At 33.4% G+C, this 16,961-nt stretch overlaps 1 protein-coding gene across 1 annotated transcript; it reads left to right on the top strand.

The window, feature by feature from the left end:
- The first annotated feature begins 8,849 nt into the window (after positions 1–8,849).
- On the top strand, positions 8,850–11,075 carry LOC135150287 (uncharacterized). The gene is made up of 2 exons (XM_064086547.1): positions 8,850–10,837; positions 10,909–11,075. The coding sequence occupies exon 1, from the start codon at positions 8,929–8,931 to the stop codon at positions 10,696–10,698; it is 1,770 nt and encodes a 589-aa protein (XP_063942617.1). The 5' UTR covers positions 8,850–8,928; the 3' UTR covers positions 10,699–10,837; positions 10,909–11,075.
- Positions 11,076–16,961: the final 5,886 nt, after the last annotated feature.

The raw sequence follows: 16,961 nt of genomic DNA, 5'->3' as shown, positions 1-16,961 counted from the left end.
TTTAGTTAATGGTAGCCCAACACGCGAATTTGGAATGTCTAGAGGGTTACGACAGGGTGACCCTATGTCACCTATGCTCTTTAATTTGGTAGCAGACCTTCTTCATTTACTATTAGACAAAGCAATGGAGCTTGGTTTTTTTAAGGGGCTGATTTTGGGAAGTAGTCCTCCTATCTCGCATGTCCAGTATGCAGATGATACAATTCTTTTTTCCGAGAACTCAATTTTGGATTGCCAGGGTGTGAAGTTAATATTACTCCTGTTTCAAATATTATCAGGTCTAAAAATTAATTTTAGAAAAAGCGTACTCTATGCACATGAACCAGGCTCAGACTTGGTAAAACAATGTGCGCAGATTTTAGGTTGTCAAAGTGGTTCATGGCCATTCCCATATGTTGGCTTCCAAGTGGGAGTTTCTCCGAAAAGACGGACCTTTTGGAAACCTATCCTAACTAAGGTCAAGACCAGGTTAAGCTCTTGGAAGAGTCATATTCTTAATAAGGCAGGCCGAGCTACGTTGATTAAATCAACACTGAACAATTTGCCAATATATTGGTTTAGTGTCTTCAAAACCTCCAAAGAAATCAATGATGCAATAGACAAAATAAGGAGAGGTTTTTTCTGGAAAGAATTAGATGAGCGAGATAATCACTGCAGGAAGATGCATTTGATTGGATGGTCCACTATCTGTCAACCTAAGAAGGAAGGGGGTTTAGGAATAGGATTTTTAGATACTAAAAATGAGGCATTATTGGCAAAATGGTGGTGGAGATTCTACAAAGAGAAAAATGGTTTATGGAGGAAAATTCTGGTAGGAAAATATGGGGCTGACTGTCTCAACACTTTGCGCGAGGCTTGGAAAAATAAATTAAAAATTAATGCCTCTCCAGTTATTAAGAGTGTGATCATGATTTCTGACGCATGTTTTAGCAGCTGCTGTTCCTGGCAAAATATCAAGTGGGAATTAGGTAATGGTGTAACAATAGAATTTTGGCTTGATAACTGGCATCGACAGGGTGTTCTTAAAGGGCGGTTGAATTTGCTATTTACGCGACTTAGAGATCCATCACTGTCTGTCTCCCAAATAGTCAATTGTTCTTCCTGGGAAGAAATAATAGATGTTAGTTCTTTGTCTTCCCGTGAAGAAATCAGTCAGCTAGAATATCTCAAGCAAATTGTCAACGAGGTGGTCCTGCAAGACAAGGAAGACAGAATAATATGGGTTGCAAACAATAATTCTCTAACTTCAGCTGCAGTTTATCAAAGGTTAACGGAATTTTCACATAACAATAGATCATGGTCTCAAATCTGGTGTATGACCTCCACGTATTAAGGTTTTCTTATGGCAAGCAGAACACAATAGACTTCCCACTTACGACCTTCTAAAGCGTAGATCAGTCAGATTTGAGAATTTATGTAAGTGGTGCAATGCTGAGGAAGAAACACAAGCACACTTATTTTTTCAGTGTTCGTTGGCTAAGATGGGGTGGGAATGTTTAAACAAATGGCTCGAAGTAAGCAGTTGGCAGGATGGAGTCACAAGTTTCTCAGGGAGTTTCCAACGGATACGCGTTCTCTACAAACATGTAAGTGGAAGCATATGTTTAGCCTCTATGTTCTGGTCAATATGGATTGCTCGCAACGAATTAATTTTTAGGGGTTTCAGAATTTCACCTAAAAGTCTGGAACTAGCAATTAAATACAGAGCATTCTTATGGGCCCGTGCAGCGAAGTTAATCTCTCAGAGTTTGATGAGCAGCTGGGCGATATCTCCAGCCCATTCAGTCCACATATATTCTCGGAAAAATCTGAATTCCTGGCTCACAAACTGGTTGTCCATCTATCAATATGCGGGCTTTATTGATGGATCGTTTCAATTAAAGGCTTGACGGAAATATACTGGCTGGTGTGGGAGGAGTGATAATAAATAATAAAAGATTATGCAAGTTAGTTTTTTCAGGCCCTGTGGAAGTTCAGTCTAATTATGACGCAGAAGTTAAAGCTTTAGTGATCATGATGGACCATTTACAGCATAATTGTCTGGGTATTCGCTCCTGTATTATCCTTACTGATTCAACTACTTTGGTAAATAATTTCCTGAAGTTCAAACGGGGAGTTTACTGGGATACACATTTACAGGAACTGCATAATAATATTTTTGTCCACAAAGTCACCCTTCTTTATATTCCTAGGCATTTAAATGTCCTGGCAGATCAATTCTCCAAAGATGGAGCTCGCAGGAGGAAAATGATTGCAGGCTGGTGTGAGCATTAAAGAATCAGGTCAACTCCTTGGGCCAATGCATGTAGATGAAGATCTTCCATCATGAGATCTCTGGTGAATTACAACATCTCAAGGTGTCCCTCCCATGGAGGATATTGACTAAGAAAATGCTTGCTTGTGGGCACTAGTAATATTAGAGCAAGCTACAACTGTAGTTATATGTTGTAGCCTAATAAAGTTAGGATAGTACTTCAGTTCTAGTTTCAGTTCCGGTAGTTTCAGTTCTAATTTCAGTTTCGGATGTTTAGCCAATGTGCAGACCTAGGAAGTCTCAGTTTCAACCTTAGTGTACTGTTCCCACCTTTCTCTTGTTGGAGATTGGTTATCAATAAAAGTTCTTGCGTTTCAAAAAAAAAAAAACTCTATAATTTTTGCACCACTGAAAATGTAGGTGTCTTGGCTTGTCGCTTTTATACTAAATTTTTAATTGTAATTATCTCACTAATCCACTCTTAATTTATTCCTAATTATTAGCTTACTTGGGCGCCAAGGAAAAAGACTTGGGCTAGAAGTTTTTTTTCTTACGCCCCAAGAAACTTTTAATTATTAATTTACTCGATCCCGCTCGGATTATTTTCGTTTCAGTTTTTAATTAAACGTGAATATTAAACAATTCAAAATCATACAAAATACTTAAATAAATATATTACTAATTATTTTAATATTTTCTGGCCAACCCCAAAATTATAAAATAATAAGAATAAAATAATCATCTCGACCAAGACGCAATATTTATTTATGAGTCGGTCAATAAATAAATATTCGTGTCTATTCTATTTTTTGTATAAACGCAGCTTTCTGGTTAACGTATATATTTAGATTAAAAGACTGATCCATACCAAATAATATTACGTGTCTTCTAGCCTTTTCGTGGCTACACTATTTTGATATAGACTTCTCGCACTATAAATTTTTATTAAATCCGAGACTAATAAAATATATATTTTTTTACACGGTAAATAATTAAATAACTATATTTTACGTACTTGTGAAATTTAACGATTGTTACAAAAACCCCGTCATACAAATACAAATCAACCAAAAAAATTATACATGGCAGAATCTTCAACATCCGCTACGACGACATAAAAATCTTCCAAACATAAAACTAGCCAAGATCTTGAACATAAACAACTTCTATTAAGGTATAATTTTCACGTCCTTCTCTTAATTTTTCTCCAAAGAAGATGAGAAAATCTTTATCTCCAAAGAAGATGAGAAGGCTGATTCTCTTGGATCTAAGAAAGGTAAATCTTTTTTAAGAAGAAAAATCTCTAAGCCTGTGCAAATTGAGAAGAAACAAGGTAATCTTAAGAGATTTGATCCAGTTGGGCCAGTTAAAGTAAAATCTCCATCTAGAGAAGTTGTAATTCCACCTGTGTCTGAGATTGTCAAAGTTCCCAAGACAAATTTTTCTTATGTCATTTATCTTAGTGAACAGCCTCACATTAAGCTATATCTAAATGAATTTGAGAAAGTAAGGGCTTTGGCAGCAACTCACAAATATCCTGAAAGGTTGGAATTCATCTACAAAGCTGTACCCAAGATCACTTAGCCATTATAAAGAATACTTGATCAAGATTACTATGCTCTCAAGACTATCTATATGAAGATGGATACAAGAAGCGGATTTGCAAGTGGTGTGAAGCATTATTCAAAGAAGATGGAGTAATCCTACAGGCCTACCATTGAGATTGTCCATCCCTAATATTGGCAAAGTTGTTCATGATCAACCTTCTAAGCTGATAACTTTTAGGGATAAACAAAGAATCAAAAGATTTTTTAGGCTGGAGGACTATGCTAAGAAGGCGATATTGATACTCATAGGCACATGAAGAAACTACTCAATCAAAAGATTTCTGAAGAAGCTGACTTTATTGCAGCTCGGCAAAGAGAGATCATATTAAGTTGGAAAAGCAAGGGAAGAGAGGTTCAACAAAAGGAGTGAAGACAAAGCAAGAGAAAAGAAATGACTCTAATTTGCTCCGTCTAGAGGAGCACTTCATCTGTACTGTATTCTCTTTAACTCTTGTATTTTACATACTGACAATCTTACATATTCTTCAACTCAATGATTCTTCTTTGTAATTTTCTTTGTATAGTGTTTTGTTATTATCAAGTACCCATAATTTATATCTGAATTTCCACCAAATATATATAGGGGGAGATTGTTAGGAATATGTTATACTTAATGATACAAAACACTTAGTTTTTGTACTTAGTAATTTTTTAATGTAGCTGATCAATGGCTAGCATACTTATTGTAGCAGCCATTGATCAACGGCTGATGTGGTACTGTAACAAAACTGTAGGTATCCTAGCAGTTGATACATGTTATAGTGATCAACTGATATAGCAATTGTTCTATCAGTGAATGTATATATAGGTAGGGTTGAGCATTCGGTCGGTTCGTGACCGAACCGAAGGAACCGAAAACCGAGTTTGAAATTTTTCCCGGACCAAACCGGACCAAAATTAGCATATGGACTGAACCAAAACCGAACCGAAATATTCCGGTTCGGTTAGGTTCTTTCCATAATAACCGAATTTTTTTATCAAAAATATGAAAATCACAAGCTTAGTTTGTTAGTCTATTTCTGTTAATCACTTCCTGGTACAAGTGTGCATTAGAATATACTTGCAGACCTAGAGACTAGTGTACTGCTAATTGTGTGTCTGAATCTGTACAGTGGCCCAAGGTCGTGAGGGTTGGTGGATAGCTGTTGCCTGCTGGTTTATCCTACGTTTGTTTTCTTTAGTGAATAACTTTGAATCTGTAATGATGCACCGTTCCTGGCTGAACTGGGAGTGAGAAGTCTGTGTCTGTGGCTTGCAAGTTACAACTAAAACATATAACATATATTATATTTGATATATTAAATAATTAATATAAATAGTTCGGTCTATTCGGTCCGGAACCAAAATTTTTTCAAAAGGACCGGACCGAAATTTAATTCAATCCGGACCGAAAAACCGAAAAGATCGAAATTCTGAAAAAAAAACCGAACCGGACTGAATTTTCACAGTTAAGTTCGGTTCTTCGGTTCCGATTCAGTTTTGCTCAGCCCTATATATAGGGTGACATAATTGTAAATATTTGAAATCATGTAATCTTTACAAGTGAAGTGAAGATCAATGGCTAGTCAAGACATCAACGGCTGAATAAAGTACATCATCAAAAGCTGCATCAATCCATCAACGCCTAACAAGTAGAGTTATCAATTGATGATTCAAGAAGCTATCATCGGCTACATACTTTCTAGCAGTTGATGACTATCAATTGACAGTTACAAATCAAGTAAAGGACAAAAGTCACACGGGTTGATGTGAAAGGTGGTGCACCACTTTTGGAAGCTAAACCAAAATGAGTTTAGTCAAATATTGAGAACCTCGAAGCCTTCTATTTCTAGCAAAGAAAAAAAGAATTTCAAGCTGCCAAAAGTATTATCAAGTCAAAGAAATTCTATATTTGTAACTATTAGAAAAAGAGTAGGGGAGCCTCGTTATTATTTGTGGATGAAAACAATTAAAAATTGTCATATAAAATATGACAAAAGAATTATTATACGTTCTCACATTTTTTGAAATAAAATAATATTTTATTATAAATATAAAATTTAGAAGACAAATTAAAAATAAATATATACTGATAACTATGTACTCCCTCTGTTTTTTTTATATGACGCTTTGACTTTTGGCACACACTTTTAAGTGCTTTGACTGGGTAGTTAAAAATATCATTTTTTTAAATTTTCTTTTTCTGAATAATAATATATACTCAAAATTTTTATTCAGAAAAAAAAATTCAAAAAATAATATTTTCAACTACCCGGTCAAAGCACTTAAAAGTGTGTGTCAAAAGTCAAAGCGTCATATAAAAAAAACAGAGGGAGTAAATATAAAAGTAGTTCATAGTTAATGAATTTTTGAATGATTTTCTGTACAAATACACTGATAACTATGTACATATAAAAGTAGTTGACTATATTAATTACTACTTATCATGTGTCCGAAGGGCACATGATAGCCATTCCGTAGTATATATTTGCATTGTAATTTTTATTTCAATGTATCCAACACATCAAGAACTGAAAAACAAAGCAGTAGAGATAGCAAGAAAGAAATTGTAGGCTTTAGCTCTTCATTCTTTTGTAAGCAGCCAAGTAAATTTTTTACTTGGGAGGTTCTAAATATAAAAATATCTCAGGTGGAGAAAACAATCCACCTGAAATTTTTAATATCCTTTTTCTTTTAAATTTCTGTTTAGATTTTGATCTCTTGTGTTTTGAATATTATTGGTTTAGCAAAAATAGTTTGGAATTTTTGTAGATTATATTCAACCCTTCTTCTATGATCTAAGGGGTCATTTGGAAAATCTGAATTAAAAATATCTGATTCGTTATCCTATCTGAATGAGCTGAGCTGGTAAGTTATCTGAATCCCAAAATGAATAATATCATTCGACAAATAGGTTTTGAAATAATGAATTCAATTTACAATAATCTTATCAAAAAAAATTTTATTTAACATAAAACATTTCTATAATTTAATAATATTATATTTAAATAGAACATTGTATTTTAATTAGTTTTAAGCCAAAAAAATTAACTCCAATAAATTAATATTTGATATTACAATATTATAAATCATATCAGAATTAGAAATTTTATACAGAATTCTACGTCTTAAATTTTTTGATATCTGAGCTTATTTAAAGTATAACAATATTATTGCAAGCATAAATTAATATGAATATCCAAAAATAATTGGTTATAGATTAGACTAATTTTTTTATACATGTGGGTTATATGTAAACGCTGTGCTGAATCATTGGGTTATAAACTCAAAACGGAGCCGCTCAACAGGAACAGATTCATTATGCTTCCCTAAAATTTAGTGACAAACAAGCTGAATTGCTGACGCGGTCAGCTCATTACTCATTAAGCACTAATCAGCAGCAAACAAATGAACCCTAACTTATTGTTTGCCTTATAAAATAACAAATATTATATTTAATTTTATTTTGTGTAATTATTTTATTGTTGAACAACTTGACTGTTATCATCTAGCAATTGTTTTTATTTCTTATGACTAGTTTAAGTTAAATAAACTATTTTAGTTTAATTTTTGAAAGAAGTTGAATGAAGAAAAAGTTAAAAATGAATTTAAAAATTAAAAAGTGAAGGTATATTTTTATGCATTTCTGAAGATTACTACCATTACATTGTAGTCCGTTTCTTGACCCACCCATCTAGAGGTGTACGCGGGCCGGGTTGGCCCGGTTTAAATTTTTTATCGACCTAACCCATTAATATTGGTTTCCTAATTTTCGAACCCAACCCATTAAAATTATTTTATAACCCAACCCAATTTGTCATGCTTCAGGTTGGGTTGGTTTGGGCCGATTTGGACGGGTTACCAGCCGCTAAATTGCATATTTAGAAGTTTTAAAATTGCTTACAATTTATAGAGCATTAAAATAAGCTGGAATTTTTGAAGAATAGTAGCTTCACTATCCAGCTCTCAAAAGACAAGCAAAAGAGTGACAAATGTGCAGGAAAGATATTTTGAAGGAAACTCTAGTAAAGATACCAATATTATAATTCAATTATATCACACTAACTTTATAATTTCATTCGGTAACTATATTATATAGGGGGCTAGGGCTGAGCATTCGGTCGGTTCGGTCCAGAACCGGACCGGACCGAACGGACCGAGGACCGAACTTTGAAAATTTTCTGGACCGGACCGGACCGAAGTTTGCATATGGACCGAACCGGGACCGAACCGAAATAATTCGGTCGGTCCGGTCCGGTCCGCCAGAACCGAATTAAAAAAAAATTAATCTGTATTTACAAAAAAAATCAGCAAGCATGATAAAAGAGAAAAAAGATAGTCCAAAATAGTCATAAGTTTATAAATTTTAAAAACCACCACAGTAGTCTCAAGTCTGCTAGTTCAAAAATAAAATAAATAGTCTGCTACTACTAGTCTTCAACTCTTCATCATTTTGTTTGTCCGCTGATGCTCTGCTGCTCATGTTCATGGAACTAACTCATGCTGTCATGCTCGATTAGGTATACGTATGCTCGATTAGATTAGGTATAGAGAGTCTCGACGGTGAATATAGTCTATAGATATTAGATAGTATAATTATAATATGGTATTTAAAATATAAAATAAAAATATTATTTATATTATATATAAAAGTTCGGTCCATTCGGTCCAGGACCGAAATTTTTCGATGGGGACCGGACCGGACCGTATTTTATTTCGGTCCGGACCGAAATACCCGAACGGACCGAATTTTCAGAAAATTAGGACCGAACCGGACCGAAATTATTCGGTCCGGTCCGGTTTTTCGGTTTCGGTTCGGTTCTGCTCAGCCCTATAGGGGGCTATTCCACTACAAATCACACTACCATACAAACCTAAAAACCACTATTTCCACTCCTATTTTTGCTATGAGCACTCCAATCTTTTTATTTTTTATTTTTTTTTAAATTTTCTGGGGGGCCCACTGCTGACGTCATCTGTCAATCTAGTCGTTATGTAAGGAATAAAATCCCCCATAAGCGGCTTAGATGGTTTCCAGTAAAGGCTCGACTTAAGAGATTTTTTAACTCCAAACATACTTCAAAAGACATGAGATGGCATAAAGAAGTGCGTAAAACTGAAAATGGTATATTACGACATCCGGCTGATGGGATGGCCTGGAAGCATTTTGATAATACATATCCTGACTTTGCTAAAGATTCCAGGAGTATTCGAATGGGGTTGGCATCTGATGGGTTTAACCCTTTCTCAAACCTTTCATCAACCTATAGTTTGTGGCCGGTGATATTAATTCCTTATAACATGCCACCTTGGGCTTCTCCGAATGGTACCAATAATCTCATGGCTTTATTAATACCAGGTCCAAAATCTCCTGGGAAGGACTTTGATGTGTTCTTGCAGCCATTAATTGAAGAACTTAAGGAGTTGTGGGATGGAATAGATGCATATGATTCATACACTAATTGCATGTTTAAACTAAGAGCTGCAGTATTATGGACAATTAGTGATTTCCCCGCTTATGCATACCTATCTGGCTGGAGCACTGCTGGAAAATTGGCTTGTCCAGTTTGTTTGGAGGACACTAGATCTAGAAGAATAACCGACAAACAATGTTTTATAGGACATAGGTGTTATTTAGATGCCAAACATCCTTGGAGAAGAAGTAAAGAATATGATGGATCTAACGAGTTACGTGGTCCCCCTAGAACTTTTACAGGTGAAGACATTTTAAAACAGTTAGAGGAGGTTCCTACACGTACAACTGGTAAAGCCCCAAATAATTCTTCTAGAAAACGTAAGCGTGGAGCCAAAGAGTTAAACTGGAGTAAAAGAAGTATTTTGTTCGACTTGCCATATTGGTCAAAACTCTTATTGCGACATAATCTTGATGTGATGCATATAGAGAAGAATGTCTGTGATAATATTATTGGCACACTTTTAGATATTGAAGGTAAATCAAAAGACAATTTGAAAGCTCGTAAAGATTTGCAAGATTTAAATATCCGTGAAGAGCTTTGGTTAAGACAGAAAACTAATAATAAATATGAAAAATCCCATGCCAGTTATACTCTTACAAAAGAAGAATGCAAGAGTTTTTGCCAATTTATTCGTAGTGTAAGAGTACCAGATGGGTATGCTTCAAATATTAGTCGATGTGTTACAGATAATAACAAGCTGAAAGGAATGAAAACACATGACTGTCATGTTTTACTTCAAAAGATATTGCCAGTTGCATTACTCCCTTATTTGACGAAAAACATTCGTGGTACTTTGATAGAGTTATGCCAGTTTTTTCAAAAAATTTGTGCCAAAACTATACGTATTTCTGACATTGAAGAATTAAGGCAGGGAATTGTAATAATTTTGTGCAAGCTGGAGAAGATATTTCCTCTGTCTTTTTTTACCATAATGCTACATCTTTGTGTACACTTGCCTGATCAAGTGTTGTTAGGTGGCCCGGTTGCTCCGAGATGGATGTTTGAGACAGAACGTCAAATGGGTTTATATAAGAAATATGTGAAAAATATGGCTAGACCAGATGGTTCAATTGCAGAAGCTTATATTGTAGATGAAGCTGTGAGTTTTTTAGCCAGATATGTTCCGAATATAGAAACAAGATTTACCAGACCTGAACGCAATTGGGATTTACCTCTTCCAAATCATCATATGGATGTGTTTAAGTCTAATACACGTCCATTAGGGGCATCTTGTATTCGATTGCTCCAAAATTGGAAGAATGCAATTCAATGGTATATATTAAACAATTCTGCAGATGATATTCAAACATATCTTGAGCAAGTACTTTACTTTTTATTATTATTGGTGCATCATACTTATATCCCTTATATATTTATATGACTTGTATATTTACATCACTTTGTCAAATAAATATTTTTCATGCAGTGAGCACAGAACAATATTGCTCGAGGGAGGCCTGCCATATTCAGCCACTGAAGTGAGACAAAGAGAAGAATTCCCATCATGGTTTAAGAAAAAGGTGAGAATTTGTATTTAATTTTTTCTTAACTTTGGTGTCCTGCCCTTCATATATGTTATATGCTTTTGTAGATATCCCAAATGCAAGTCCAAAACTCAACTAGTATCAATGAGGATTTGTACTCTTTATCTCAAGGTCCACTAGAGCGATATCATAGTTATACAAGTTGTGTGGTAAATGGTGTTCGATTTCGTTGCAAAGAGCATGATGATACTCTTAAAACACAATGTTCTGGAGTTTGCACTAAGGTGATCATGATAATGAGAACCTTATTTACTATGGAGTTTTGACTGAGATTTTGGAATTATCATTTCTTTTTGATCGAAAAGTTTTCTTATTCCGGTGTAAGTGGTATAACTCTAGTCCTAGGGGCAGATCGATCTGCATGGATAATAATCTTACATCCATTAATACATCAGTTGATTGGTATCCTAATGAACCATTTATTTTTAGCAACACAAGCTCAACAAGTTTTTTATCTGCTTGACGTGAAACGTGGTTCAAATTGGAGGTTTGTTCAAAGAGTAAATCACCGTTCTATATATGACATTCCTGAAACATGTGAGGTGGTTAATGATTTATCAAACAATGATGTATTTCAAGAAGAAGAATCAGTTCACCTGCCATCTTTTCAACCGAGTGAGGATTTAATTGAAAGTTCATCTTTAGTTCGAAGAGACGTTACATCTTTAAGTCTTTCAAGGGGACTTGTTGCTGATTTGTTTTCCAACGATAAAAAGCAAACTACATGCGATGAAGATGATCTAGATGAAGCTGAACAAAATGAACTGTTTGATGATGGAGAGATATTTATAGACAGTGAAGAAATTGTTTCAAGTGACCATGACAGTGAAGCCTCTTCTGAAAATGAATCAGATGCCTGATACTAAAAGGAATCAGGTAGTTTATAATGTATTTCAGCAAAACTTTGAGTTCTGTATTTATAACACTTGTTCTGTTTATCAAAGACATTGAACTTTGCTGCAGATCTGGACCATCAAAATAAAATGGTTACAGAGCTATTGATAGGCACGACTGCAATGATTTTAACCTCTAGAAATACAGGTAGCGAAACATGTATTATTCACATAGGTTTATATTATTTAACATGCTCTGTTTTTAATCGGGAACTAACATTATTTTACATGTTTTGGCTCTTCATGATTTTTTTTTGTCATAGGCTCTTCCTGCCTATATTCTTTTTGTCCATGACAATGCTCTGGATTATATTTCACAATGTATAGTTTATGGCTGAAGTGTTTCATGCATGATGCTGTCTGGCAGACACATGACTAATTCATACTAATGTTTCTTGTGAGATGTGATCTGCTTGCTCGTATGCTTAAACTGAAGCTCCTGTATCGAAAGATCTTCTGATTAGCAGACATGTGATATCTGAAGGGTGAGCATTAGTATTGTCAGGCTTGCACAGAACAAAATCTGGCCTGTGGAGCGACAGGTTCATTCGTTCCTCCCCCATGTTTAGTGCAGTGGCATCAAGCAGAACATGCCAGGAATTCCTATGTACTTCATAAACCCAATGCATAGAGTATTTGGTGCCATCTACATCAGCTGGATACGAAAATAGACCCTTTGGAGTGTGCTTACTCTTCCTTCTGAAGTACTGGCTGAGTTGTGATCCACGGATCCTCAAATCCAACCAAGTCTCCGGTGCTGCAATCACTTTTGATTCCTTGTAACTTGCAAATTCTCTTATGTAATCACTTTTACATGTTAATTTTGAGTTTATTTAATTGAGTTTTAGTCAAATTTTACTCTATGAATGATCTAATAATTTAGGCACATATTGTCTTATTTTAAAAGTTGTCGAACAATTTTTATATACATTAAAATAATTTATTGAAATAATTTATTTAAATTAAAAAACTAATTAACTGTTCTTTAATAGATAATACATTAATTAAAATTATATATCAAAATTAATTAAGATGGAGATAATTATATTAAAAGGTGTATAATTATATACACAGTCCATCTCATTCCATGTAACGCTATCATATTTTGTAGGTTTTTTAGTAATCTAAAAGAGATATTTTTATATGATATATTTTTTGCGATTTCTTTTATGCAAAAAAAAGGTTGAACTTTTTATTTTATACAGAAGGAAAATTATGAAAAAGATAATATGTACAAGTGATGCATTGTAATAACTCACAAACAAGTAAATTAATCGGAATATTGAAAGATTTTAATTTCATGAATAAAAATTAAATTAAATATATATACCTAGTTCGTATTTATGAATATGTTTATTCAATTCACAAAAAGAATGAATAATTAAAATTATGATAATTCGGATCAATTAAATTAAAATTAACGACTAAGATGGGAATTGATACATTATTAAAATAACTTATATAAATTAAAAACTAATTAAATGCTTTTTAATATTTATATTTTTATAAATAGAGAACAACTTCCTTTTAAAAAGAATCAGGAATGGTATAACCCACTATTCCATGAGCTTAAAATGTAAATAGACCTCGTTTGTTAACAGAGGAATGGTAACAAACGAACGATATCTATCATTTGTCAAATTAATATTTAGCCTGACGAAACAAAAACTTAACGGACGACACCAATATTTAGCTGGATGGCAGGAGCATGAAACAAAGCTGGATGGTCCTGACGAGGGATGCTCATCAGTTTTTTTTTGTGATCAATTTAGAGCTTGAACATTATTTATTTTATTTTTTCAGTATTTCATTGTTTTTACTATCACGGATTCCAGAAACATTTCCCAATATTATTTTCAAGAATATTCTTTAAATAGAAAACCCAATTTGCGTTCAGCTTATACTAAATTTATGTATTAATTTTTTAAATTTTATTTTGAATTCAATATACAAGTACATGATTTAATTTTTCATTTTTGCAACAAGTAATTTTAATCGAAAGAACCTCACAAAAATATGATGACAACTGCCGGCAACCAATCTGTAGCAATGCTGAGAGGTTTAATAATGAGATCGGATTTATTGTTCGAAATCATGGTATATTTTATTACAAGGAGTGGAGACTAGTTCCAGAGGAGGTCAGAGCACCATTGCGAAATTATCTTCTGGTAAATTCTTATACACTTGCTAGTTTTTATGTGCGTGTACACCAGCATATCGAGCTTGTTCCTTCTTTTTAATATATTTACAAGTATATAATTGTTGTTTAGAATATATACTACTGGACAGGATCTTCCATCTTTTACCTTAGTTATTTCTTTGTTTAAGTGTTGAAATTTAACTTGCCTAAATCATTACACGTGTCTCCGGTGTATATCAAGTTGGGGTCCCCTGTCTAGTTTGATATCATCTAGCTTCCTTAATGTCAAAGTCTTTACGTATTTTCACAAGTGCAAGCTTTTTGTTAATTATTTTGTTTCAATACAAAGCTCTTATTTATCTGGATCACGTGTGTAACTTGCTTGATTAGTATTACTATAATATATGTGCTGGTCAGTTCCATTATACTGGTTCTTGTGTAATTTCCCAGGCTTGTTTAAATGTAAAGGAGGTTGAAACAAGCTAGTCGTAGACTTTAGAATTTAATCAGCCAAATTTCAGTAGCCAAATTTCAGTTAATAGACTATGAAATAAGTACACATAATATATAGCTTTATAAAATTATTTACTAGATCAGCAATTAACTCATATGTTAAATTCAAATGATGTTCATAACTAGACAAACATCTTTTTATTTTCGGATTCCACTTCTATCACCCAAGTTGTTTATTTTTTTCCATGCTGTTTATGAAATATATTGTGTTAGAGCTTTTTCTAGGACTTTCTGCATCAAATTGTATAATGCTTCATTTTATATTTTACCAGCACACATCAATTTTTTTGAATTCATATAATATCTTATGCTTTATAGGAAAATTTTGATATCGACTTACGTGATGAGACAACTAAGTTATGCATCGATGAACAAATGAGGAAAGCATGGAAGGGCTATAAGTACAAGTTACATAAATACTTCAAAAGCATTGGAGGTCAAAATGATGTGTTACTAGCTAAGCGGAAGCGGCATCCAGACTTTAAAGATTACCAACAAGAGGATTGGGAGATGCTTTGTGATCGTTGGTGTTCTCCTAAATTTCAGGTTTCTTTTTTAAAAATAAATAGTTATTTTATTGCTTTATCATGTTATTATATAATGATACTATCATATTTATGTAGGAAAGGGCATCAAAGAATATCATAAATCGATCTAAAAGAAGGTGGAATTCTGAAAACGGGTCAGTTTCTACACCACGACATCATATTAGACGTGGAATGACATTAACCTCTTTAACTGGACACATTGAGACATGGCGTCAAAATCATCATGATAAAGATGGATGGACTGGACCAGGACTTGAAGATTTATATGTAAGTATTTTGTTATAGACTTCAAATGTACTAAACTAACATAATATGTTTCTTATATAACTATTATCCTTATATTTCTGCAATCTGAATGATTCTAATTCTTCTTTATGTTTTATTTTTTAATTTCAAATATTATGTTATTAGGGGGATATGATGAATCTTAGAGAAATATATTCTCCAGAAGAATTGTCGGACAAAGAAATCTTGGAAACGGTACTTGGTCGTTGTTCAGTATACTTGCGAGGATGGGGGCGTTCTGCTAGTGCTAAAATTCCCAAAACAGGTCATGGTACTAGCAGTCAGGCAAACCAACCAACCTATCAGGAAATAGTTGAACAACTTAATGAAGCGAAAGAACGTCTCAATGAAGTTGTTGACATACTACAGAAGAATAATCTTATGCCACAGCAAACATCATCTCCCAAAGATGAAGTCTCTCATGCTAATTTAGAAAATTCAGGATGATTTAGTATTCCTTTCTAGTTTTTCTGTTATTATTTGAACATGTAATAATTTTTTTCTTGTTGAAATATCTAGGCTTTTATGTTGTTACATTTCACTTTTTATTAGATATTTTAGAATTTATCTAATTTTTTTCACCTAAAAGTATCATATTTGTGAGTAAATAAAGCAAAAAATAACTAATTGAAAAATTATTATATATTATTAATTAAAAATTAGCAAAATAACACGTGGTAATTCAGTTGTTGTAATTTGGGCCATATATAAGGCGCCAAGTGGCATTACGAAAAAGGCGCCACGTGTATGATGACAAGGCACCACTCCAAGTTGTCACATATGACCCAATACACGTGGCATGATGACCGGGTGCCACATGTCCTGTTGACCAGGTGCCACATGGCCCACTGATATGGCGCCACATGGATAGTCCTAATCATGACATGTGTCATGGACACATAAGCTGATGACTCAATACCATGTGGAGCCTACATAATATTTTACTTACCAATTTATATATGTGTAAGTAAATAGTGTTTGGCTACTAACCTTTATCTACCACTCGCTACCAATACTTTATTAGTAGAAAAATGATATGTATTTACCAATAGAGTAGTTTTACTTACACATAATATTGGTAGGTAAAAGCTGAATTTCTTGTAGTGAATTAAAAATTGTCATATAAAATATGACAAAAGAATTATTGTACGTTCTCACATTTTTTGAAATAAAATAATATTTTATTATAAATATAAAATTTAGAAGACAAATTAAAAATAAATATATACTGATAACTATGTACTCCCTCTGTTTTTTTTATATGACGCTTTGACTTTTGGCACACACTTTTAAGTGCTTTGACTGGGTAGTTGAAAATATTATTTTTTTAAATTTTCCTTTTCTGAATAATAATATATACTCAAAATTTTTATTCAGAAAAAAAAATTCAAAAAATAATATTTTCAACTATCCGGTCAAAGCACTTAAAAGTGTGTGTCAAAAGTCAAAGCGTCATATAAAAAAAACAGAGGGAGTAAATATAAAAGTAGTTCATAGTTAATGAATTTTTGAATGATTTTCTGTACAAATACACTGATAACTATGTACATATAAAAGTAGTTGACTATATTAATTACTACTTATCATGTGTCCGAAGGGCACATGATAGCCATTCCGTAGTATATATTTGCATTGTAATTTTTATTTCAATGTATCCAACACATCAAGAACTGAAAAACAAAGCAGTAGAGATAGCAAGACAGAAATTGTAAGCTTTAGCT

The sequence above is a fragment of the Daucus carota genome, chromosome 2, assembly GCF_001625215.2.
Source record: "Daucus carota subsp. sativus chromosome 2, DH1 v3.0, whole genome shotgun sequence".
NCBI lineage: Eukaryota > Viridiplantae > Streptophyta > Magnoliopsida > Apiales > Apiaceae > Daucus > Daucus carota.
This window is presented reverse-complemented; position numbering and strand designations above follow the sequence as displayed.